General features: G+C 38.1%; 1 protein-coding gene across 1 annotated transcript; it reads left to right on the forward strand.

Moving 5' to 3' along the window:
* Window positions 1-290: 290 nt before the first annotated feature.
* ccdc24 (coiled-coil domain containing 24) lies at window positions 291-26,752 on the forward strand. Its single transcript, XM_067453490.1, has 8 exons — window positions 291-501; window positions 2,106-2,275; window positions 9,179-9,331; window positions 9,440-9,544; window positions 15,346-15,400; window positions 24,576-24,627; window positions 25,199-25,307; window positions 26,286-26,752. The coding sequence occupies exons 1-8, from the start codon at window positions 370-372 to the stop codon at window positions 26,701-26,703; spliced, it is 1,194 nt and encodes a 397-aa protein (XP_067309591.1). The 5' UTR covers window positions 291-369; the 3' UTR covers window positions 26,704-26,752.
* The last annotated feature ends 642 nt before the right edge of the window (window positions 26,753-27,394 follow it).

The following is a 27,394-nucleotide window of genomic DNA, read 5'->3' on the forward strand; positions in this document are numbered from 1 at the left end:
GAACGGGAATGTTTACACTGATACAGGAAGCTTCGGTTGTTCTGGTGAGTATCCGCCTGTGGGGAATGTGCTTGTTTTAAAACTACTGTACATGCTTTCACAAATGTGTGCCAGCTTAAACCTTTCTAAAATAATTCATGTTTCATTAAATAACAAAATATTAGTTTAACATTTCGCTAAAGTCATTAATGAAGTCATATTTACGCGTCATGTTTGTTTATCGTGCTCTTCCCCTTCGTAAAGTTGATCACTGCCTTATTGATTGTTCTATGTATTTATTTCCAGCTAGTTTATCTCCAGTTTGGACACGCCGAATGCACTCCAGTGATTAGCTCTTTTGTGCTCAACTCTGGAAATACTAGCGGCCTCATGGACAATTTCCAACGCCAACAATCCTTGTGGAATTTAGTGAGGGAAAATGTCCCCTGCTCTGAGTTTCCTGAGATCCGAGCAGTGCTTGGAGATTCATTGATTGATACGTACGCAGAGTTGTATGCAGAGGTAAATGAGGCATATTTATGCATCAGACTGTGTTGGTAAGATACAACAGAATGTGATAGCTAAAAGTAGGCCTAGCCTATAATATTTCAGTCATCATATTTATAAAATAACTACAAAGCCCAGGCTACATAATTCATATGTTTACCTATTTATGTTTAATACAGCATGTTTGTTATCCTTTATTAATTATTATTAATGTTTCCATTTGGCTTACAAAAGTGGCTACATATTTTTATTTACATTAAATAAAAATCTGGTAGGAGAAAGTGTGTGTGTGTGTGTGTGTGTGTGTGTGTGTGTGTGTGTGTGTGTGTACAATTGCAACAAAAAAAGTACAATTGTCTGCTCTGCATTCACAAATGCATTTCTTTTATGATGTTATACTCTAAAATAAAACAAGTCTCCGTTAACAAGTAGTATAGCCCTGACGTGCGACTTTAAACCAGTTTTAAATTACGACTCCCGAGAGTGAATTATCTCAGTGCATGGAATGCAAACCTCCTTTGAACAGATACGGGGACTGTTTCAGAGCGGACTCTTTCAAAGATAAATGGTCTTTCACAAACCGAATAGGGTCTCACACTATACGCAGACAGCCATGTGCATATGAAAGTAGTGGGTGGAAACTTGTCTATGGAAGACATATGTGATTCTTCCTTCCTCTGAACACTAAATACGATTTATTACCTTCTGTTTAAAAACCCCTCTGCTGTTCTTATGTAGGAATTCTCAGAAGGACTTCTGAGATTTAGTAAGGCATACTAATGCCTCAAATATTTGTTTAATTGTATACATTTTCACTGTAAATCGTGATTATGACCAACCAAGGGCATCTTACCTTGTTAGTAAGACCTATATTGAACCCCAGTAAAGTTGCAAAACAACAATGCAAGAAACTTTCCTCTGCTAAGACTTGTTTTTCTGTCAATTTCCCTCCCTCACTGCTTCACTTTTGCCTTTGAGCTTGTCCTTGAGAACATTTTCCAGTACGGAGATGAAAGTCAATAAACAAGAAAAGAAAAATGCTCTTTTGTATCAAAGTTTGCATTTAGCTCAACTACATTTTTAAGCCTGAAAAGTGTCTCTGGTGCCTGTGCATGTCCTGAACCCCAGGTTCTGGAGTGTAAATAAGAGGGAGCTGGCCTGTGTTCAGCTGAGTTATTTAGGCTTGAAGCTTGTTTCGTGCGGGCACAGCAGGATCAGAATTCTCAGGGAGCTGGTTTTACTCTGTCTTGCATTGCCTTCGACAAGCTTTGAAGTGTATTTTCAGAGTCCGAGGGAAACTTGAAAGTCCCAAAACAGGTGTGGAGATTGGTAATAGAGTGCAGGCATCGCCAATGCCGTGACAGGCTTTTATTTCCTCTCTGGCTTTTCACCTCATGTGCGGTGTTTGTGAGAATAACACAATTTTTTCAATATCCACTTGAAATTTCCTGTCTCACACACTTCAGAGATTAGAGACGGTTATCATTAGCTTTTAACCAACTGGCTGCATTTCTCTAGTTGCAGAGCAGCTTGTAACAAGGATTTGGAAAGTGCATTTCATACAAAGCTGAGCCAAATAGCACTCTCCTGTAACACTTTCCTCTGCTGACCTGTTCTAGGTGGAGATGTGGGAGAAGATTTGGCAGGAGCTCCATTACTCAGAGCAGGGCGGCAGGCCAGAAGCCCCCGGATTCCCTCTGGCTGACCCCCCGGCTGTTAAAGAGTTGCTTAAAGCAGAGATTCAATTGTTGCTGCTCACACTGAGGGAAAAAGCAGCCAGACAGGGCAGGTGAGGAAGATACACGGTTATAATATTACTGCTATGCAACGGATCCTCAACTGTTACAAAACACACATTGAGCCTCAAACATTATATCAACACAACAGCTAACGTTAACAAAAAATGAACATTAACTATCATAGTTTTAAAAGACTTTTAACCTGTGACATCTTGATATTTGAATATCTTGATATTTTAAGTTTATTAAAGGCCATTCACTAGACATGAAGATTTGGATCTCTTCTAATGTTACATATTACAATTCTGGCTGATACAGGAATCAAGGCAAGTTTATTTCTATAGCACATTAAAATAAGCAAGGAAAATTAAAACAATTATTAAAGGAATTAAAAGATGATACAGTCATAAAAATAATTAAAAGAGTGAAAATAAGATGCATAGTGAAACTTCTCATCTGGCAAAAATGATTATTATTTTTTTTACAGCTGCTCGGTTTACTGTGAGATTTTCCTGTGATTGTAATGTGTCTGTGGTGTTCTTTCGATGCTCCCAAGTGACCTATTGGACGTCTCCAATAGATCCGATTTTTCATCTAAAATCGGACAGAAAGAGCTCTGCGAATGTAACAGATTTAGTCGCGACCTTGAGTTTCACATTAAACTCACTACTGTACCACAGACTCAGATCATCATCATGGTCACATCTCTCAGTTTCTCAAATAATATTTAAGAATAATTCATGTTTGTTCCCTCCTTGCTCTGGGACTTCCCCATACTGGTTGTCTCTTTCTCTGTGGATTTCTTTTGGCGCACCTATATAATCTGCTGGATGTCTCCAGCAGATCAGATCTTTCACATAAGATTGGCCAGGCAAAGCTAGGACTATTTCAGTCCACGCTCCGATTTATAGATTAGCTAACATTAAAATCTATGCTATTCAAAAATGAAAATTAGCCCAGAAGGCCTTTTATAACCCATGAGCCGTTGGATGCACTTTTATGATGAATAGATGTACTTTTATAATGGATAGATGCATTTTTTTGACAGATAAATGTACTTTTATGATGCATAGATGCACTTTTATACTGGACAGATTCACTTTTATGATGGATAGATGCACTTTTATGATGGACAGATTCACTTTTATGATGGATAGATGCATTTTTTGACAGATAGATGCACTTTTATGATGGATAGATGTACATTTATGATGATAGATGCATTTTTTTATGATGGATAGATGCTTTTTTATGGACTTCAAAACAGAAACAGCCATTCACTGCCATTATAAAGCAGGGACATTTTTTTCATATAACTCTGATTGTATTCGTCTGAAAGAAGAATGTCATACACATCTAGGTTGCCTTGAGGGCGAGTACATTTTTGGATAATTTTAGTTTTTGGGTGAACTATCCCTTTAATTTTAAGTGAGCTTGTATGATGGAAACGGTAATCTAAATGAAAATGAAAGAAATTAGCATACACAATTAAATATCCAATATCGAGTGATACCAATAAATTAAAAATGGTTTAACTATCAAAAAATATTATGCATTCCTTCAATACAGTCATGGTTTGATGAGCTAACTTCATAACTTGTATGAACTTGAACTTAAAATGAACATTTTCAATAGATTCCAACTGAAGGGTTTCATCTGAAGATCTACATCCCAGTGTTAAGTCTCATCTGCGGGTGCTGTGTTGTAATGGCTTTCCCTGACTTGATGAATGAATGTTCTGACCTTAATGGAGACCCAAAGTATCTTTTCAGCTGACTGGGAGTGAGTTCATAGGTCAGGGCTTTGCTTTTGTAAAGTAGCATTGCTTAAAAAAAATGCTTGCTGATAAATCATTGACTTTTAAAGCTTGGCATAGGAGCACATCACAAAAGGACTGCTTTAAATGAATGAGTGAATCAGTTACGTCAGCAGTAAGGACTGTGTTACGTTTGTTTGACGGGTCATGCTCTGTTTGCTTTTAAATTTGTAGCTATTTATGATTACATTTTAATTTGTTGCCTAGTGACTTTTCTTTCTCTGGGTTCTTTGTTACTTTTGTGGCTCCTTGTCTACTATAACAATGCACCGGGAAGAAGATATTTACAGGTATCAGTCAGGCCGGAGGGGCCATCTTCTCTCAGCAACCAGCTAGACACTGGAAAGAATGTCAACAGAAGGTCTTCTTTTGAAAGGTTTTTAATGTATTTAACACATTAGTTCAACAATAAAATCCTTTACGTTGATTTCATTGGTTAACTACATTATTCTTTGCTGAGCCTATATTTATAATCCTTATAGCCCTTCTCTCTTAGCAGACAAAATGCTCTCTTTTCAGCAATGGCAAATCAGGAGCGGGTGTTTGGCGACTACCGTGACAGTCAATCAGAGAAAAAACGCTTTCATTCATTCTCAAATTGCTGAAAAGCTTTGACTCTGTCACCCGGAAACAAATATTGCATATGAGCATTGGGGTGTAAACTTGTTTGGTTTCAGTGTCAGCTTTGGTTTGTTTGTTAACAACTTTCTTTGGTGACATAATTTAGCTGCTGATCTGCTTTGAAGATAAATCTGGATTACTTCTCTTTCATATTGCTCCAGGTTTGGAGCTTTCCCGGCACCTGATGCAGGCCAAAGCAGGAAGCCGTCGACTCAATGGTGTTTTCCGCGCTTTAACGTGTGCAAGAAAGCTTTTGAAAGGAATTAATTTAATGGATCTTGTTAGCGGCACTATTTCCCCTCTCAGCCGATGGCCGCCCCTCCCTCCTGTGTGGTCTAAGTCCTTGTCGGCGTGATTTGTTGTGGCTGTATGGAGTCAAGCTGCACCTGTTTCTTTATGCTAGGTCTCCGTTCAATGGCCATTGAGAGAGAACCCTAGTTCATGCGTGAACTGCGAACAGCTGAGACTTTAAAAGCCAACCAAAAGAGGGTTCTTAAATCTCTGGAGAGTGATACCACAACAATCAGCGCAGGAAGGCTGGAAAGAGAAAGTTGTGTGCACAGCGTATTTCACATGTAGGTAAATTATAAGTGCTGATGGAGGGGCCTTTTGAACGGGCCAATTATTTTACTCTTTTCTCCTCTTTTTGATGTGGCGGCTCCTCCTCTTGTGCCATCTTTGTTGGCAGGAGTATGCTCCTCCCTCCTCTTTGAAAACTGCTAAGCTTCTTACGGATCTGTGCCCACAATGTAGCCTCTGTTCCTGTCAGTACATCCCCATGAGCAAAGCAGAGATGGGCGTCGGACCTCTGCTCGCAATGCACGATTCGCTCAGAGATGCTTGTTAACGTCTCCTAGCTCTTTTCATCAGGCTACAAAAGCCCCACAATCATGCAAACTGTATCCTGTCAGTGCTAAAAAAAAAGAAAGGGGGAAGATGTGAGCAACGATGGGCTGAAAGTGGTACACAGCTTTACGTCTGAATAATGTCTTTGAGGGAGAAAGGACCATCTGCTCGCTTCATCTTTTTTGTATTTCTGGCTATTCAGATGTTTTCCTGTAATCTAGCTCTTCTGCTTCATATGTTTGTATTAACAGATTAAAGGGAAGATCCTTGTTGTTTATAAAGGATTGAATGGAAATGGTTAATTGTGGCTAAGATAAAGCTGTCAGCCTGCTATTGTTATCAAATCTAAACTTAAGCTGTATTAATTTAATTCATTTCCAAATGCAAACCTTTGTGCTTATTTACAATAACATTTCAAAGGTGTCCATGGACTGTAACATCAAGTCCAGGCTTGGTTTATGGTTAGAAAACATGGCTGTGGATAAAAGGCTTTTGCTCCCTTTTTGTGTGTTGCCTTCAGCCTCTTTCGTGCACTCAGCGAGTCTTTTTTAAGATTACAGCAAGGACCAAGAGAGCCTTTTTATTTATTTCTCACTGAAAAAATAAGCATTACATTTTTATTATTTGAGATGCTTTTTTCCCCCCACATATTTTATTGTTTTAAAGAAATAATAACAATACCATAAGGTGATTAGGCAATTACACCTTTCAAACCTTAATATACAGTGTGTGTGTGTATATATATATATATATATATATTGGGGTCAGGGGTCAGCATGGGCACCCTGACAGGTCATCGGCTATGCCGCCCCATACGCCCAACTGAGCTGCTCTGTGTATTCTGACACCTTTCTATCAGATCCAGCATTAACTTCTGGAGCAGTTTGAGCTCCAGTAGCTCGTCTGTTTGATCGGACCACACGGGCCAGCCTTCATGTGCATCAATGAGCCTTGGCCGCCCATGAGCCTGTCGCCGGTTGGACAACTTTTGATAGATACTGACCACTACAAACCAGGAACACCCCACAAGAGCTCCAGTTTTAGAGTCGTCTAGCCATCACAATTTGGCCCTTTCAACATTAATAACAATTAGAAACCAAATCAGCATATTATAATGATTTCAGAAGGATCATGTGACTGAAGACTGGAGTAATGACTGCTGAAATGTCTGATTTGCCATTACAGGAATAAATTATATTTTAAAATAAATCAAAACAGAAAACAGTATTTCTCCATATTGCAGTTTGCTACTGAATTTTTGATTAAATAAAGCCAGCCTTGGTGAGCATAAGAGACCCCAAACTTTTGAACGGTAGTGTCTTTATTTTCATTTATTGTTTCTATAGGTATTTTACCCCAAACTGTTTTCTTATAACACAGTACTTTTAGTTTTTGTACTTTCAGCTTTTTGTAGTCCAGTACTGGGCCAGATGCCAAAACTATGAGCATGATTTGCCTGACACTCTCCACAGTACAACAACATTCTGCTGTATTATTAGTGCTGTGTTTTGGTTGGACCTACAGGGTCTTTAATAAATAATGTGCTTTCTTCCAGGAAAATTCAGAACTTTTTAAAGAAAGTTAAACTAGATTGCTAGATCAGTGTTTCCCAGCTTTATTTAAGGCATCTCATAGCTCCATCAGTTAATCTCAAATACCCCATTATTGAAATCCTTATGAAAAAGCTTATCTAAGTAATGATAATAATAATAATAATAATAATAATAATAATAATAATAATACTTTTTATTTGTATTGCACTTTACATTTGAAACAAATCTCAAAGTGCTACAGTTAAGATCATTTAAAAATGGGAAAATACGCTAAAAGACATAAGCTTTCCCAAAAAGAAAAGTTTTAAGTCCTTTTTTAAAAGTCTCAAATATAAGTGCTCTATTAGTATACTTCCTTTAAACCAAAAATAAGAAAGTATACTTTCAATCTACTTTTTATATACGTCTCTGAAATATACTTAAAATTGCAGTTTTGCAACAAACATTTTTTTATATATATTAATATATAAAATAGATATGTTCCTAATTCTGTGTATCTGATTTTTTTGTGTAGGCTAGTCCACTGGTAGTGTACATAGATATGTCCTACTTTACGCTTTCATTGACTGCATTTTCCAGCTCCATGTTTTCCCTGTTATACGGTAGGGGGCGCTATGACACGCCGTCTCGTACAGAATCTCCAGATCAAAAGACTGGAGAAGAAGAAGCTGAAAAAAAAGTGAAAAGAAGGTCGCTCAATCAAGTGTAAAATAACGCGATCATCAAACATTTTAACAGCATGTAAATCAAAACTGCTTAGTGTTACCAAATGAAATGTCGAACCCATGAAAAGGATTTGAGGTGCTATTGGACTCAATCTACTCCATCTGTGTTCGACCATCGCTCTGAACCTCGTCAAGGCTAGTCTGACAAACAAACTCTCAACTTTTTGTTTAAAATGTTGCATTTCTTTATGAAATTGGTGTACATTTAAGTGTTGGTAAAAAATAATGCATGGAAGCTATAATAACGTGTTTTTTTAAATTGAGTTAAAGTACAGGTAAAGGTATATTTCAAGTATAAAAAATCTACATTTGAACATAGTATACTGAAAGAGCAAAAATAATATAGAAAAATAGTATTAGTACTATCAGTATAATGTTATGTTCACTTAAAGACAATTTACGAGTATACTTGCAGTATATAACTATTAAACTAGTAGTTTACTAAACACTTCAAAGTGTACTTTCTTAAACTAAAAAATTACTACTTGTATTAAAATAGCAGATACAGTACAAATGAGAAAGCTAGTTGTGCACTTTACATTTTATACTGTTACACTTATAACGCACTTAAAGTTTATACACTATAGTGCACTTAAAGTTTATACTGTTGTTACACTTATAGTACATTTAAAGTTTATACTGTTACACGTATAGCGCACTTAAAGTTAATACTGTTACACTTATAGTGCATTTAAAGTTTATACTGTAACACGTAGTGCACTTAAAGTTTATACTGTTACACTTAAGGGGGCCTAATAATTTTGCATGCCCAATTTTTCAGTTTTTGATTTGTTTCTTCACAAAAAATTACAGTTTTATATCTTTGTTTGAAGCCTGAAATGTGGCAAAAGGTCGCAAAGTTCAAGGGGGCCGAATACTTTCGCAAGGCACTAATATATATATATATAGTACCCCTATATAGGGTGTCGCCGTCGGTGTATGAATGGGTAAATGTGAGGCAAAATGTAAAGCGCTTTGGATAAAAGCGCTATATAAATGCAGTCCATTTACCATTACCATTTAATGCGTATCAATAGTACGAGTGTGAAATCTTGTAGAATGGATATGCCAAAAGGAGTTTTGGCATGCATATGGTACGCTGTTTTTCGCGTGCATATGATACGCACTTTATGGCGTGTATATGACACGCTCTTGGGTAGGATTAGGGTGGTGGGGTGGGGGGTTCGTACGTATAATACGCTATAAAGTGCACATCATATGCGCACGAAAAACTGCATACCATATGCACTCCAAACCTCATTTTGGCGTATACATTCCACGAGATTGCCTCGTACTATTTATACGCATTTTCGTGAGATTGGGTTCAACTGTGCTTCTGTGCCCATTCTGTCATTCTCCCTGTCAGTAAATGAGTCTACATGTGTGTCACAGGGATGAAGAGGAGGTCATGGCCCGGTACAAGCCTAGTGTGGTGAGTTACGCATTGGGTCGCAGTAGTACAAAGAGACGGGGGAGTCCAGACGGCTGGTGTGAAAATAAATCACCCACCAGACCCTCATCAAGCCAGAGCGAGACTGGGAGCAGGTCAGTGTTTCAAACATAGCTGTGAGTGTACTTGTATATAAAGGAAGTTGATGATATTGATTGGGTTTGTAAGTATTGAATAGCACTCTTCTTTTTCTTTTTTTTCAGGTCAATCTCCAGCCTCACATCTCACTCCAGCTGTGAGGAAGAAATCAAGGCCTTAAGACAGAAGTTAAACATCACCCATATAGATGAAGTTGTGACCCATCTCAGGTGAGGGCATGTGATTTCTTTATAACTATTTTATATTTTTATATATTTAATATATGTGACCCTGGACAACAAAACCAGTCATAAGAGTCAATTTTTTTAAATTGAGTTTTATACACCGAGATGCAACTATTTGAAAATCTGGAATCTGAGGGTGCAAAAAAATCAAAATATTGAAAAAATCGTCCCCCTTAAAGTTGTCCAGATGAAGTCCTTAGCAATGCATATTACTACTAATAATAATGATAATGATTTTTGGCATAAAAGAAAAATTGATAATTTTGACCCGTACAATGTATTGTCGGCTATTGATATACCGGTGAGATGTAGGACTGGTGAAGTGCTCCAGGGTCACATATTTTATAACTATTTATTGATGTGATTGCAAAATTGAATTTTCACCATCATTTCTCCAGTCTTCAGTGTCACATGATCCTTCAGAAATCATGTTAATCTGATGATTTAAGTGCTCAAAAAACATTCCTTATTAGTATCAGTGTTGAAAACAGCTTCATATTTTTGTGGAAACTGTGATGATTTTTATGACTATACAGTTCAAGAGCAGCCAATGTATCACTTTTGATCAATTGAATGCATATTTGATAAATAATTGTACTTATTTCCTTCAATCAGTGTATACACACTGCACCCTTCAAAGAACTCGATTCGGTTGCTCTGATCTTTTAGGCACACTGACGCTCACTTTCAAATGGAAGTCACTGAGGATTGCTTTGAGCATATTTTAAAAACTATGAACAACACAGTAAAATGTCAGTCCTAATTCCATGCATATAACAAACGCATTACTTTTTTATCAAGCAGATAATATCGGAATCATTTGTTTACGCCAGAGGCGGTGTACATAATATAATGACATTTTAGCCAGCAGGATTGTCCATTTTCAGTTTGATCCTGTTGTGCAGTGCAGTTAATATTGTGGAACACACACTCCTCAGGGTGTAATTCAACATGTGCTCATACTGACTATGGATGCAGACCAGACACGCTCCTTCTTGTGCAAACATGCTGTTGTGAGAAGAGAATGTTGGACTTCCTCACCCTCCTCTCTTTCCCACACTTTCATCTAGGATTATATTACTTACTGCTGGTTCTAAATCGGCGTCTAAATTTAGATTTTGGGTTGTCTGTAAACTCGCAGATACACTAACAGTCAAATGTTTGGACACGCTTCACTGAACTCTTCATCTGAAGTCCTGTGCCTAAATAATTGAATTTAATTTTGTAGACAAATATAAATGAATTGTTTTAAATTAAACAAACATTTATTAATTTCATAAATAATTTTCATAAAGTTAAAATATATTTATAAAATTTATGTATTTAAATATTATTTTAAGTTAAATATGTAATAATAATAAATATTATTTTATTCATTTTGTTTATTAATCTAAATTAAAAGTTATCTAAATTCATTAATATAAATTAAAAGTTAAAATATACAGTGCTTTGCGAAAGTATTCGGCCCCCTTGAACTTTGCGACCTTTTGCCACATTTCAGGCTTCAAACATAAAGATATGAAACTGTAATTTTTTGTGAAGAACAACAACAACAAGTCAACAACAAGTGGGACACAATCATGAAGTGGAACGAAATTTATTGGATATTTTTGAAACTTTTTTAACAAATCAAAAACTGTAAAATTGGGCGTGCAAAATTATTCGGCCCCCTTGAGTTAATAGTTTGCAGCGCCACCTTTTGCTGCGATTACAGCTGTACGTCGCTTGGGGTATGTCTCTATCAGTTTTGCACATCGAGAGACTGAAAGTTTTGCCCATTCCTTCTTGCAGAACAGCTGGAGCTCAGTGAGGTTGGATGGAGAGCGTTTGTGAACAGCAGTTTTCAGTTCTTTCCACAGATTCTCGATTGGATTCAGGTCTGGACTTTGACTTGGCCATTCTAACACCTGGATATGGTTATTTTTGAACCATTGCATTGTAGATTTTGCTTTATGTTTTGGATCATTGTCTTGTTGGAAGACAAATCTCCGTCCCAGACTCGGATCTTTTGCAGACTCCATCAGGTTTTCTTCCAGAATGGTCCTGTATTTGGCTCCATCCATCTTCCCATCAATTTGAACCATCTTCCCTGTCCCTGCTGAAGAAAAGCAGGCCTAGACCATGATGCCGCCACCACCATGTTTGACAGTGGGGATGGTGTGTTCAGGGGGATGAGCTGTGTTGTATGGCTTTCTTCTTGCCACTCTTCCAGAAAGGCCAGATTTGTGCAGTATATGACTGATTGTTGTCCTATGGACAGAGTCTCCCACCTCAGCTGTAGATCTCTGCAGGTCCTCCAGAGAGATCATGGGCCTCTTCTGCATCTCTGATCAGTCTTCTCCTTGTATGAGCTGAAAGTTGAGAGGGACGGCCAGGTCTTGGTAGATTTGCAGTGGTCTGTTATTCCTTCCATTTCAATATTATGGCTTGCACAGTGCTCCTTGGGATGTTTAAAGCTTGGGAAATCTTTTTGTATCCAAATCCGGCTTTAAACTTCTTCACAACAGTATCTCGGACCTGCCTGGTGTGTTCCTTGTTCTTCATGATGCTCTCTGCGCTTTAAACGGACCTCTGAGACTATCACAGTGCAGGTGCATTTATACGGAGACGGTTACACACAGGTGGACTCTATTTATCATCATTAGTCATTTAGGTCAGCATTGGATCATTCTGAGATCCTCACTGAACTTCTGGAGAGAGTTTGCTGCACTGAAAGTAAAGGGGCCGAATAATTTTGCACGCCCAATTGTTCAGTTTTTGATTTGTTAAAAAAGTTTGAAATATCCAGTAAATTTCATTCCACTTCATGATTGTGTCCCACTTGTTGATTCTTCACAAAATTTACAGTTTTACATCATTGTTTGAAGCCTGAAATGTGGCAAAAGGTCACAAAGATCAAGGGGGCCGAATACTTTCACAAGGCACTATATTTTATTGAATATATGCTTAATAATGTTAAATCACATTATTTTATTTGTTTTATTATTTATTACCATTATGTTTATATATAAGCTACCAGTCAAAAGTTTGGAAACATTAAGATTTTGTTTTGTTTTTGAAAGTAGTCACTTAATCTCCCTTTATCATCTAAAGTCTGCAGCAAAAACAGTAATATTGTGAAATATGTCATTCCAGATGTGTAAGTCTTTTGTTGATCTTTAGAACACAAATGAAGATATTTTAATAAAATCTAAAAAGCTTTCCCTCCTTTGACAGCTATGCATCTACCACTTTGACTCTTCAAAAAGTTAATATGTGTAAAAGTAATCCATATAAATCAAGCAGTTCAGTCTAAATTTTCCTTAGAGACATGATCGCATTACATGATAAACAGATTGAATTTAGGCGTTTATTCACAAAACAATTGATCAGAGAACACAAACAGAAGCTCAAACGAACCTGCTTGGCACGTGACAACACTGCAAAAAAAGTATTTTATTACTTAGTATTTTTGTCTTGTTTCTAGAAAAAATATCAAAAAATTCATACATTAAGAAGCATTTACTAGACAAGTAAAAAATATTGTCTTGTTTTGGGAAAAAATAATTCAAAATCAACAGAGTTTTTGCCAGTGGGGTTTTCTGTTTGAATTAAGATTATTTTCTTACCCCACTGGCAGATTATTTTGCTTATTTTAAGCAAAAACTCTCTTAATTTTGAGTTATTTTTCCCAAAACAAGGACAATTTATTTAGCTTGTCTAGTAAATACATCTTGTTTTAACAATTTTTAGATGTTTGGACTAGAAACATGACAAAAATACTAAGTAAGCAAAGCATTTTGTTGCAGTGAACAAATCTCATTGGTTTTTGCTCAAACGTGCTGAATGAACCTCATTGGTTCTCACACATCAAGCAAGCATCCTTGAGCTGCCGTTTGTGTCGTCCGATTGTGTCTCTTCAGGAAATTTGGACTACATTTCATATGGATTCGTTTTCCATATGTCCTTGTGAACTTTGAAGCTTCAAAGCAGTAGTTTTGTAGACTGTCAATGGAGGGATGGAGGGAATGATCCAAAATGAACAATAGTCTTATGGGTTTGGAACAACATGAGGGTGAGTAAATGATGACAGAATTAAACATTTTGAGTGAACCAACCCTCTTAGCCTCTATTTTAGTCAAACCTTATACTTGCTCAACCCCTTTACTACCCTCCCCTCTCTTCCCCTCCCATCCTCTCCTTCTCTGCCAGGCATGTGTAAGCCTCCACCCAGCTAAGAGGAATGCAAACAGTAAGTCCTGCTCAGCGGGGCATTGAGATAGAAGAAGGGGAGCCAGATCTATCCCTCCATCAGAACAAAAGACCTCATTGTGAGCAAATGAATGCCAGATCTCGACATATGTAAGATTCCTTAGCCTTAAAAGAAAAGTGCAGAGAGTTTAAGTGACTGCAATGCTTATGTAACGGAGAAGAAGTAGGCCAGTTTTCGCTTCCCCGCTGATCTGGGAAAGAGTTCATGGTGCAGCAGTTTAAGTCCAGCTCAGATAAAAACTCTTTGACTTGTTTAAGGGTGATTGAAGATGCAGTGTTTTGTATGAAGTACTTAAAGGAGAAGAGGTCCCCTATTTCCCGGAAACCAATCATTGCACAGAATATGGACAGTTATTCATAGTTACCATAATTATGCAATAACCTATGACACTAAAATTATGAACACATGAAGTTGTTCAACTGGATATACATATTAAATTTATTAATTAGGTTATATTAAATTCTATAAACTATCCAAATCAAACTAGCCAAATTAAGTTTTGTTGCAATGTTGTCCTGTTTGACACTGTGGAGCTGCTTTGAAACAATCGTCATTGTAAAAGCACGATATAAATAAAGTTGATTGATTGATTGATTGATTGATTGATTGATAATTATGCTCATTACACGGCTCTGTGAAATATTTGATTCTGATTGGTCAATCGCGCATTCCAGCGGTATGTTATTTCCAGATAACACCCGCTCATCCGGGTACTACGAGTTATCTTGACCGGTTCTACTTCTGTGCTTAACGCTGGCGCCATCTTGTGGCTTAAACAGCCGCGGGTTACAATGGAAGACTTCAAGGCGGGTTTCCTTTATAAAGTTTTAAATATGGATATTTTTCTTACACAAACGCATCGATTGAATTCAGAAGGCTCTATTAACCCATCGGAGTCGTGTGGAGCACGTTATTTGACGGACAGCTGCATTTTTTATGGACTTCAAATACAACTACAACTACTGCTGGGATTAACGTTAGCCTGGACTTTTTAAATATAACTCTGATTGTATTTGTCAGACAGAAGAATGTCATAAACACCTATAATGACTTGAGGGTGAGTAAATCATAGGCTTGGTTTCATTTTTGGGTGAACTAACCCTTTCAGCATTCATTTTCAACATTTAGCAGCAATAGATAAAGGCTTAAAGCAGGTTGGAACTGTTTTTCTTCGCAGAAGCTTTGCGTAAGAGCTAATAAAATATTTAATCTCAAGACAATATTTTGTCTAATAATTATTTATTTGAGACTAGTAGCCGTGTAATAAGCAGGATAATGTACACCCAGCCGGTCGTTATCGCAGAATAAACCCCTTCAGAGTGATGCTCCGCTTCGCCTCGGGGTCCTGATCACTCTGTCGGGGTTTATTCTGCGATAACAACCGGCTGGGCGGACATTATCCCTTACGTATCTTATTCTTGGTTCCACTTAAAATGATGGCTTTTTGTTTGTTTGATATATATTTTTCCTCATTCCACTTCATGAGTGTTGATTTCAAACACGTATATGCATTTAATCCTCGTTTGATTGACAGGTCAGTCCTAACCGAAGAATCTGAAGCGTTGAAAAGAGTCGTGCAGGTCCTGCAGGTAAGGACTCATTTTGACATAAATACTGCTTTTGATTGCAATTTCAGGAGTACTTTAATAACATGTTATAAATCTGGATCAGGAGGGTGGATGAATCTTTTTTTCTCTGCTTTTCTTTTCTGAGCTTTCTTTGTGGTTTCTACCAAATGCATAGCTTTCAGATTGGTCAGTCATCAGATTTCCCTTCTGAACTGCTGCATTTTTTATTATTGTGAAATAAGTATTGCAAGACATAAAAGCAAGTTTCGTCCCCATAAGACTAGTGAAGAGCATAATTTATTAATATGATAATGTTCTAACACTGCGAAACTGCTTTTACAGATTAAACAAACTGCTTAATAACCTTTTTCAAAGATCTCTATTTGACTCTCCTTTAGTTTCTGCCTTTGGGAATGAGAGTTGCTCTTATATTTTCTAATGTGTATTGCTATTATAAGGAAAAATGCAACTGCATTACAAATTACTGTAATTATCTACCATAGTAATCTCAATTTTATTTTTATTTGCTGAAGAAAGTGCTAAAATCACTGCCAGGATGATACTGTGATATAATGGTTCCTAGTATCAGTGTGATTTTTGTTTTTATATTATATTAATTATAGTTGTTTTCAGTCTAAGTTAATATAAAGGATTAGTTCCATTTAAAATAAAAATTACTCCATGATTTACTCATCCTCAAGTCATCCTAGATGTATATGACATTCTTCTTTTTAATGAACACAATTGGAGTTATATTAATAAATATTCTGATGTTTCCGCCAGACTGTCTTTCGTATTTAACTTACCAAAAAAGTGTAATTGGCATAACTATAACGTCAGGCATAGTGTAAGCATTTTTAACTGCGAGAGGCGTTACACTTATACAGAACTTGAGGAAGCTAGATATTTTACTTTATAAAGTTTTAAATATGGATATTTTTCTTACAAAAAACTTGTGTGCCCCGTTCACTGTCATTATAAAGCTTGAAAGCATCAGGATATTTATTAATATGTGACCCTGGATGACAAAACCAGTTGTCTCTCACGAGTATATTTGTGGCCAACAACACATTGTACGGGTCAAAATGATCCATTTTTCTTTTATGCCAAATATCATTAGGATATTAAGATCATGTTCCATGAAGGTATTTTGTAAATTTCCTGCCGTAAATATATAAAAAAGTTTATTATTAGTTGTATTATGCATTGCTCAGGACTTCATATGGACAACTTTAAAGGAGATTTTTTTTTTTTTGCACCCTCAGATTCCAGATTTTCAAATAGTTGTATCTCAGCAGAACATTGTCCTGTCATAACAAACAATTCATCAATGGAAAGCTTCAGATGATGTTTAATTCTTAAAGGGGGGGTGAAACACTCAGTTTCAGTCAGTGTCATGTCAATCTTGAGTACCTATAGAGTAGCATTGCATCCTGCATATCTCCGAAAAGTCTTTATTTTTTTTATAATTATATAAGAAAGATGCGCTGTTCCGAGTCTTTCCGAAAAAAGCCGAGCGGGTGGGGGCGTGTCGTGTGAGCGGAGCTAAATAATGACGTGTGCAGCAGCGCGCTGCTATTGTGTTGAGTCGAGTGCGTCATCCCTAACAGCGGGAAAAAAACTTTATTCAAAATAAAAATATGGCTATTAATCAGATACAGCCATACATCTATGATCCGGAATCAGACCCAGAGGCTGCAGTTGAACAGGAGCAGCAGCAAAAACGACTAGAGCAGGACGTCTCTATGTGGTACAAGTTATACACTAACTATATAATATGCTTAGCGGCTTGTGTTATTTACATATTTATACTTGAATTATATCGTCTTATTTTTGTCTTTGAAGGTGTACATGTGGGAAGTGCAGTTGTGCACGTGTGTGTGTGTGTTTACGCGTGGTTTGTGTAGACAGTAAGCGGACCGGTTTTGCACGGCAGGCTAGTGTTTACATAGAAAGACACGGAATAGTAGCGCATTTGAATGAAGAAGCGCGCTTATTTAGTTCAACATATTTCCTCATCTTTGTGTATTGTTGTTTGGAGTGCTTTTACAATACACAAACATAAAGTTACACATATAGTGGCCAGCTAAACAAATGTACACGCACTACACCTCGCATGCTCCATTGATCAATTAACTATACGTGATCATGTTTGGGCTAACACAGACATTTGAAGCAGTCTCACTCACCGCCTGCGGTTCTAACGTTGGGACCTTTATCGTTGGGACTGCTCCATCCTTCAGCATTAGGCGATCGGAAAATCCTGTGTCGAGCTGGGCCTTGTTTATGAAACAGTCGGCACCGAAATGCAGCGAACAGATATAAACATTCGCGCAACTCAGTTGCTGATCCGGAAAAGCAAATTACATCCACTGTTGCCTTAACACGGGGGTTTTGGGGAATCTGTGCAGGACTGTCTTGGTCTGGCAACCAAAAACGCACTTTTTTGATGTCATTGTTATGTGCACATCACCTGTGCAGCATCCTACAAGCCAGCGCTTTGATGGGCGTAGCCTGTTACTTTCGCTCTCTCCCTCGCTCTCTCCCTCGCTCTCTCTCACGCGCTTCCGGTAGAATTGTCCGTAAGGCCCATACAAGGAAATTCCGCCCCCATTAACGTCAAAGGGGACGCATGATCTCAAAAAACTTGCCGAAACTTATGACTAACCGGAAGTAGTATTTTTGACAAAGAAATACTCCCATCAAACGTCCACCTTAACTTTTGAAACTTTGTCTATGTTTAGTATGGGATTCCAAGTCTTTAACAGTGTAAAAAGATCAGTATGCATGAAACAGCATTTCACCCCCCCTTTAATTTTATGACCAGGGTCACATGTAACTGATTGTATTTGTCTGAAAGAAGAATGTCATATACATCTAGTATGACTTGAGGGAGAGTTAATCATGGGCTTATTTCCATTTTAAAGTGAACAAATCTTTTAACTTAATTTTAGTTTAAGTTTAAGTAATTGTGTTGCCCCCCCTTTTATTAGTTTTTCTTCAAGCATTTCTATTTAGCTTTTCTTTTCTTTTTTTTACATTTTATTTCAGATAACAGTCTAACTGTCTAAACATTTCTCATGTTGTATGTTTAATATTTTGAAGTGTTAAGTTTTGTCTAATATTTTATTTATTAATGATGAAAGGAAAATAAATAGACTTACCAGCTGTAGGGCTCAATCACTGATAGTGTACAGGTCCCTATTGTTCGAAGTATTATTTTTTTCATCCTTTAAGGGGCTTTAGAGGCCCTTAACATGCTCAAAAACTGTACAGATCAGAATCGTCGGTCATTCGGGCCATGCAAAAGCTGGCCGGGGGGCTCCCGCTCGAATAGTAAAAAGATTTGGTGCATATATCATGTATATGTATGAAACCAGAAACACATACTGTAGTTCTCATTGAGCTGAACACATAGATATGACTAGTGCAAGTCACGGTCATAGCGCCACCAACTGACAGCAGGAAATGTCACTCACATGGAAATCAGACGCTTATATTTACCGTAATTGTTCAAATGGGTTCAGAATAATGTCAAGACTTTTTGATGTACCCCATTTTCTAAAGCCATGGGGTGGTGGTGGCTCCTGTGCTTGGGCCCGTCATCGCTGCTTGTTTTTTTGCGAATTTTATCATCTGCCAGGTCAAAATGGCCCAATCATTTCTCTGCAAAGAACACTATTTGAGGTATCGGTCATGTGCCTTCTAAGTTTATTATAATATCCTGGTGTTTATTCAGTTTCATAAGTATGAACTATAATAAGTGATTCTTTCCTTAGCAATAACAATGACAATATGCACTAATAACAATGTGTAATTATATACAGCACCACTCATTAATTATACATTCAGTAGATATTTTATTTGAACTTCCCGGTACTTGCTTAATAATTACACCTTACAGGAACACTTATGTAAAGTGTGAAATATAGAACAGTTGTTCCATTTGGTGTGTTACACAAGCAGCTGGGAAATGGATAATCATGCATCAACTACACGAGCACATGTTTTTTTCTATAGTATATGAATACTCCTATGCTAAACTAGCCCATTCTATCTATGCAGCCAAACACAGTGTCAGGCTGATCTCCTCTCAGTCAGCCAGAGGAACTGCAGGTTTTTTACTACGTGCCATCCGGGCTTCACTCTCTGCCACAGATGTGAGCCACTCTCAGTGCCAAGCAAATGGCAACGGCATTTGTTTTTGTTTAACATGCATATGCATACTATTGCATATGAAGCATTCTGTCCAAACTCCTGGACACGTACAGTTAGCATGCTGCACTCCACCACACAATATATTAAGCATCAGATATGTTCTGATTGGCTGTGATAACGTCATATGTTGGAGCATTTTTACGTTTTGGGTGGACAGACAAACCTTGTCACATTGAACTGGGCTGATCTTAAAGATCGACAGGCACGTTATTGACAGTGCCAAACCAGGACACGATGTTCCCTTTGGTATTTGTGCACTGTCACATACCATTACATTACAGTTCTCCTGGCATAATTAAATGATTGGTCTTTGGAGAGAAATTAATTTAATCTGAACAGTGTTAACCAGATATTAGTGCTAGCCAAGAATTTAATGTCTCATTTAAAAATGAATTTGATGTAGATCAGTGGTTCTCAACCAGACCGCTGGAGCCTGCGATTGGGGGTCTCAGCACTAAGGGCGCCACAAGATGGCTGAATTTAATTTAACCCTTTCATGCATGAATTGACGACTGTAGTCAAAAAACTAGCCCTTGTCAAACTCGCTCAAATCGTTACGCTTACACCTTCTTGCTTCTAACACATCAACTTTGATGAGAAAATGTTCACTTGTGGCCTTATATATCCCACCTACTAAAGCCCCTTTCACACTGCGATTCCGGCAAATACACGGATAATGCGACCCGGCATTTGTTCCCGGGCCGCTAGATTTGGTCCATTCTCACTGCCAGCGAAATACCGTAATATGTGCGCTTTCACACACAACCCGTAACGGTCCCGGGTCGAGTTGACACGTGACATCCTGATGTGACGTATAACGGCGAGCGATCTCAGCTTCAGCGCGGATAGGAAGGAGCTCCGTGGTCTCGACTTGTGTCCAGTTTGCGCACATTTCTGCTTGTTTAATTTTAGTTTCTTTTGTATACGAACACTCTCTGCGTTTAAAACACCGACGAGCTCTTCTGGCACTGCAGGGTTGTATTACTGAAAAAACAAGCTCTAGGAGTCGCACGATAACTACGTACACGTTGCGGCATTAGTTTTGGCTTTTGTTCACACACCGCTCGTCCCGGGTCAAATACTGCAATATTACTAGGTCCCCGACCCGGGTCGAATTCGGTAATCAATCCCGGGACGTGGTTGCTTTCACACAGAAGGCGACCCGGCAATGTTCCGGGAATATTGCGGGTCCGACGTGCAGTGTGAAAGGGGCTTATCAGGAGCTGTGATAAGGAGATTATTCACTTCACCGGTCAGTGCTCATAATGTTATGCCTGATTGGTGTATATCGTCTTTATTAAGTTTTAGTTTATTTACAGTAGTTTTAGTTATTTTAATACTACAACTTGAATTAAACAGAAAAAAAGTTGCCTTTGCAAATTAGCTGAAATAAAATAAGTTAAGCTTTATGTTTTATTTCAGTTAATGTTCATGTTATTTCATGTAGGCCTAATGAAATGTTTTTTTTATGGTTTTCGTTTTAGTTAATTAATGATAATAACCCTGTCCCACAGACATCTGGTGTGGAGTGAGTGTGGTAGAGGGCGTCCTTCCTCCCTCTGGTCTTCCATTTCAGTGACCTGCCTCATAACTACGGCTTTGCTGTTTCTTTTCCAGCTGGCTTCTGGGCTTATACCGCTGCCCACAGGGCTCAAATGAATAGTCTCCCGTACGCTGGCAGGAACGGTGCTCACTTCAGAAAGCTCTGTTTCTGTTTTATTTTAAAGGATGAGTGTATGCATGTGCGGGGCAGAAAGCATGACTCTACATAATATAGCAGTGACTCAGAGCAAATAAACCACGGCAGCCGGCAGATTGGTGTAATAATAGTTCTCCGCTGCCATACAACATGTGGGCTAATGGAGATCCATGGCTTTGCAGTGAAAGCATGTGGTTTGGAGTCCTGTTTTAAGAGCTCGGGTCTCAGTGGAGCAGTGCTGTGGAATCACTTAGCGCAGTGCAAGCTGCATTGACACTATTGTGATGAAGCCTTAAAGGACAACTCCGGTGAGAAAACACCCTAGGGGTAATTAACAGATGGTTACCGAGTAGATCGTTCTCTGGGATGCGTTTTCATGAAAATTGAATGTAAAGAATTTTATGTCTAAAAGCAGATTAGCTTATAACGCTAGTGTATGGGCATAGGATAAGTTAAATTAAAATCAATGGTTAATACCACTAACAAGGCTCAAAATAGCCTCACACTAACACGGCAGCATAATGAGGGTCCCTACATGCATTGAGAACTTTGTATGTGTACAAACAGTTTAAAGGGTCATGAATTATTTTATTTTTTTAACATAAGTATATGTGTTGAACATCATGGAAGACAATCTGTTAGTTTTGAATGTGGAAGACAACTAGTTAATTTTAAGCCTTTTTGCTCTATTTTCAACTTCCTGGTTTAAATGTATCTTCATGTCAACGTCATAGGCTGTAACCACTCTTCATGGCTATTTTACCGACCAAACGGCATACAAAACTCAAGGAGTTTTATAAAAAGTTATCAAAGTTATACAACAGCGTTGTATTGTTCACATATATTTCCAAATATATTTCAAAAGCAGAGAACAAATTGGGAAAGGCTGTGCATTAAATTGTGCATTGAATTGTAGTTGTCACAGGATATATGTATTTGTGTAATAGTGAGCTTACAAATCCATGTGTATATTGTGCTGCATGTAACACAATGGTCATTTGCTGCATGCATTTGTGGGAAGCTTTGATGCTTTTAATTAGCCTAGAAATCTAGACGCACCCTAGCGGCAGCAAATCTAATCTGCCCGCGAGTGTCGTCTAGCAACTCTCAATACCCTTCTGAGCTGTAATTCGCCTAACTCTTGCCGGGCCAATCACATCGTGTATAGAGTCGGCGGGCGGGGCCATAATGACGACGGCCGAGTTGCGTTTGCGTGCTTCTAGTCAACACAGAAACTGGCGAACGGCGGCGGTCTTTCGAATCAGCTCTGACCGCGACTCTGGAAGACTTGGAGTTCAGCTTTCCTCTGAGAAAAGAACAAAGAACGGCACTGAAGTCATTCTCAAAAGGGGAAGATGTGTTCGGAGTTTAGCTGACCGGATACGGCGAATGTTTAATCTGTCAACGAGCTCTGCTTCACCGTCGTTGCTCTGGTTGGTGTAGCGCTATCCTATCGCGTGCAGAGGGAGTTTGAAAGACAACCGTTTATCCGCCCCTCGGATTGAGCTGTCAATGGTGAGTTTCCAGACCAAACATCTTGATGTGGGTCTGGCTTGTCAGGCAAGCTTTTAATGAGCAAAATAAAACTGTCTGAATCAGTAAAAGCCATCACTGTGCTGTCACCTGTCAGTCTCCCCTCACCCCCCTCCAATCCGCCGCTAAACCACGGCCACTTTTATAGCATTTTTCAAAACTGTGTTGAGAACTGATTGCTGCTGAAACGGGGGGTTTCATGACCCTTTAATAAGAAGATACTTTACAAAAACAGTACGTTACGTGTATACAGACAGGAGCCATCTTGGAAAACAGTCTCGATGCGTCGAGCCACGAACGCTGTGCTGAAATGATGAACTGTGACTTGGAATCTCATTCGTCGAGACTGTTTTCCAAGATGGCTGCCATCTGTAAACGCGTAATATACTATCTTTATAAAGTATCTTCTTATTAAACTGTTTGTACACATACAAAGTTCTCAATGCTTGGGTTTGCATGTAGGGACCATCATTATGCTGCCGTGCTAGTGTGAGGCTATCTTGAGCCTTGTTAGTGGCCTTAGCGATTAAATTTCACTTATCCTATGGCCATACACAAGCGTTATAAGCTAATCTGCTTTGAGATAAAACTCTTTATATTCGATTTTCATGAAAACACATCGCAGAGAACGATCTACTCGATAACCATCTGTTAATTACCCCTAGGGTCATTTCTCACCGGAGTTGTCCTTTAAGAGATGGTGTTTTTTATTTATTTTTTATTTTTTATGGTAAAGCTGTCACTTTTCCCATTCTTCCCATCACTCTTTTTATGTTTTTATCTGTAAAGCAGTTTGGCAGTTTATTCTTTAAATCTTACTACAATTTTTATTTTTTTATTTTTTTACAGTTTTTTCCTCAATCGCTTTGGTACATTTCTCAGATCAGAATTGAAATTCTCAAAACTACCTGTTCAATCTTCATATCATTTTGGTTTGTGCACATAAAAAAAAAGCAGTTTCTAATTTCTTTAAACAAGTTGCAAATGCTTTGGTACATCCATGCAAATTATTGTGTACAATTCTCTGCGGTCTCGTACATTATTAATTGCTTATGTTGATCAAAATGTATCATAATGTGTCTCTGTTAATTAGTCTTATCCTCCACAACATTTAGGCTTTAGTTTATAGCATAAGTCTTTACATGCAAAATGGATGAGCAAGTTGTCATAATATGTCAAGCATATTTCTATACATTTCCATTAGACTTTTTCTATAGATAATAGTTGTGATGTGGATGAGAATTTGAGGCCCAACAGACAGGAACATCAAGAGGTGTAGAAAGACTGCACTGTAATTCTTGTGCAAGTTTTCCCTAAGGAGATTGTCTAATGTCCACATTTCTACTTTTGTTTAGTTTTTTTCTTTGTGCTATGCAGTGCTATATTTTCCTATCTGTATCGCAGTGACGTGGTCTGTTGACAAATTACAGTACAAAAAATGTCCAGTCTCTTATAATCAAAACTCCCAGTTTAAACAGGCTGGGAGACCTTAAACCAGCCAAGACCAGCTAACCAGTTTAGACTGGTTTAATAGGATTTCTTTGGCAGGAATATTGATTACAGATGCCACAGAATTGTACAGATGCCACATAACCACGTTATGATAGCTATTCTATAAACTCATAAAACAAAGGTGATTTAGTAAACGTCTGCATTACATGTCAAGACAAACACTGGGGGGAAAAAACCTCTGCCATAAAACTTAGTGGAGAGAGTGAAAGTATAATGGTGTTGATTTTATCACAGGATAACCTTGAGTCTGCGAGAGTTGGCGCTCCGACAGAACCCACCGTGGCAGGTAAGCGCTTATTCACCTTGAAAAAACAATTAACGTTTCATGCGCTTTTGGCTCAGGAACAAAAAGCCTACAGGCAGACTGAACTAAAACAAGACATCGTTTAATATATTCAGCTGGTCTCTTTTGTTGAGCATTGCTGCATATTTTTTGTGATGATGATCAACGAACCATTTTTATGTTAAATCTGTAAATGTCTCCAAATGTGAAGTGGACTTTTGAATTGTGTATCACCACCATCTAGTGGTTCAGCACTGCATTCTTATGCACTTTTCCTTCGTTTTGATCTCTTTGGGCCGATGGCAAACAACGTCAGCCAGTGTATAATGCATATTTTATGAACAAGTTCTTGAATATACAATACAAAGCAGCTAAATCTGTAATTCTGCAGTCTCAAATAAAGAAAAGAAAATTCAACATTAAGACCTTGCCAGTCTTCACTGAGCATAATGCTTTTTAAAGGGTTTAATAAAGCAGAATTCAGATTCTTTAATAGGATTTGATTTAATTGTAAGAAGGTTTGTTGGAACCGTTTTCTTTTCACTGATTTCTTGTTTTCTCTGCCGTCTTTCAGAGCTCAAAGAGGAACGGAGACTCATTCAGAGGGATCTGAACGTCCAGAGTTTAATAAGCTGCTCCAACACAATCAATCACGGCACCAGAAGCCCACAAATCCATGCAAGGTCAGATCACCTTTCTGGAATAATGCTTTGCATCCGACAGTCACGTATTTGCACGTAGGTGGACAGTAACTAAGCACATTTACTTGAGTACTGTACTTATGTACACTTTTTGAGTATCTGTACTTTACTTGAGTATTATTTTTTTATAGAAACTTTGAAAGACAAATATCATACTTGTTACTCCACTCCACATTTCTATCAAAGTCCTCAAAGTCAAAAGTCATTTCTGTAGCAGCTCTGAAAGTCAGTGGAGGATTTGTTTCTTATTTAAAGGGATTTTTTTTGTTTTGTTTGTTTGCTGCAGACAGCCTATCAGTGATCACTCTTGTAGGGTCATGTGAAGTTTCCCCCCAAAAAATTTGAACACTGATCAGTTTATAGCAAAGTGGAAGAAGACGGTTTCCCTGCACAGTGCATGGCCATAATTAGTATGTTTCAGTTCTCTGAAAAGATTAGAGATTAGATTAGTTGGCATACAATTGATGCATGTTTTATAAAATGTAAAAAAATGTAAATGTCTGGGAGAATGAGAAGACTAAACCATTGGGAGTAATCAGATGTGTGTCAGTGTATTGGATCTGTGTATTCGGCCTTAAAGTGACAGTAGCTTTGTAAAGGGCTTTGTAACTTTTAAGTATTTAAATGAGTTTAAGTTAGTCGTATGCTAGTATGTCAGATGGAGCATCACTGACTGGCTTAAACCATCATGATGGTATAATGTGCATTTATACAACAATAATAATATAAAGCATTGACATAAAAGAGGAATTTTGCTGTTGATACTTCAGTACTTTTAAAAACAAATATTTATGTACTTTTTACTAAAGTAAAAATCTGTTTTTTAGAACTTTTACTTGTAAGGGAGTAATATTTGACAAACAGTAATGTTACTTTTACTCAAGTAATGGAGTTGTGTACTTTGTCCACCTCTGCAGTATTTGATCTTTTGGCATAAATGTAGTATTATGTGTTTTAAAGGGAGACGAATGATCTTGTGCTGTCTGGAAATTATTCAGAAAGACCAAAACCATCAAATCCAACAATTCCTCATCTGACACCGTGTCTGGCCAGCGACACACACCACATCAGGAGCGATCTACCACTAATGAGCTCTTCAAGTTCTCAATCCACGAGCTCTACTTTTGCTTTGGGACATGTGGACAAAGGGTGCAAGCACAGAGGAAGCTCGGTAAGAGCGTCAGCCTTCAGATTGGTCCCAGCAGCCTCAGTCACAGCATCTGGATACGTCAAAGACTTCCTCCTAAAGATGGATTTGACCAGAAATGGTGACCCAGACCATCTCCAGCCCGCACCGCCTGCAGTGAGGAGAACAGCCAACAGGGGGCGGAGGGGGAACCCATGCCTTCAGCCCAACAGCCTGCTCAGCTCACTTTAATACGTTTCAGTTGTCGTCATTAAAGGCGTGGTTCTGTTTTGCTTCCAAACCGCTCGTTTGCTTCCTGCTTCTATGAAGCCCATCCCTCCGAAAAACGCAATGGTCTTAGATTGGTTAGATGGCCAAATGTAGTTTCCTGTATTTTTATTGGCTGAAGTCCCAAGCACAGGCTGCCGGAAATGCCACGCCCCTTCCCATTACGGGCAGAAGTCACATCTGCGGAGACTAGCAAGGGTTTATGATGTCACCGACCCAGGAAGAAGGCAATAAACTGCCATAACTTTAAAAGGCAATATCTCCGTTTGCATTGAACTTTCAACTTTGCAGAGACTGTTTATGCTCAAGCAGCGACATTATACACTAACTAAAGTTAAAAAAGTGAAATCGCATGCAACCACCCCATTAAAACAGACTTTTACCCATAGGGATAACACAAACCACAAAGTTGATCTTTAAAATAAACTTTATTTACCATTTCAAATTGAACAGTTTAAGATATACAGCTGACATGACTAAGACGATTTAAATGCAGTTTGGCCCTAAAATGGAAAAGACACAGTTAGATATGTTTGATAAAGTACTGAGCTCATGTCATTGTGCTTGTCTTTCTACTTCACGGTTTTATATTGTCATGAGCACACAAGTACACACACACACTATTGTGATGACATCTCTTCTTTTAGGATACAGG

Source organism: Pseudorasbora parva, chromosome 9 (assembly GCF_024679245.1).
Source record: "Pseudorasbora parva isolate DD20220531a chromosome 9, ASM2467924v1, whole genome shotgun sequence".
Lineage (NCBI taxonomy): Eukaryota > Metazoa > Chordata > Actinopteri > Cypriniformes > Gobionidae > Pseudorasbora > Pseudorasbora parva.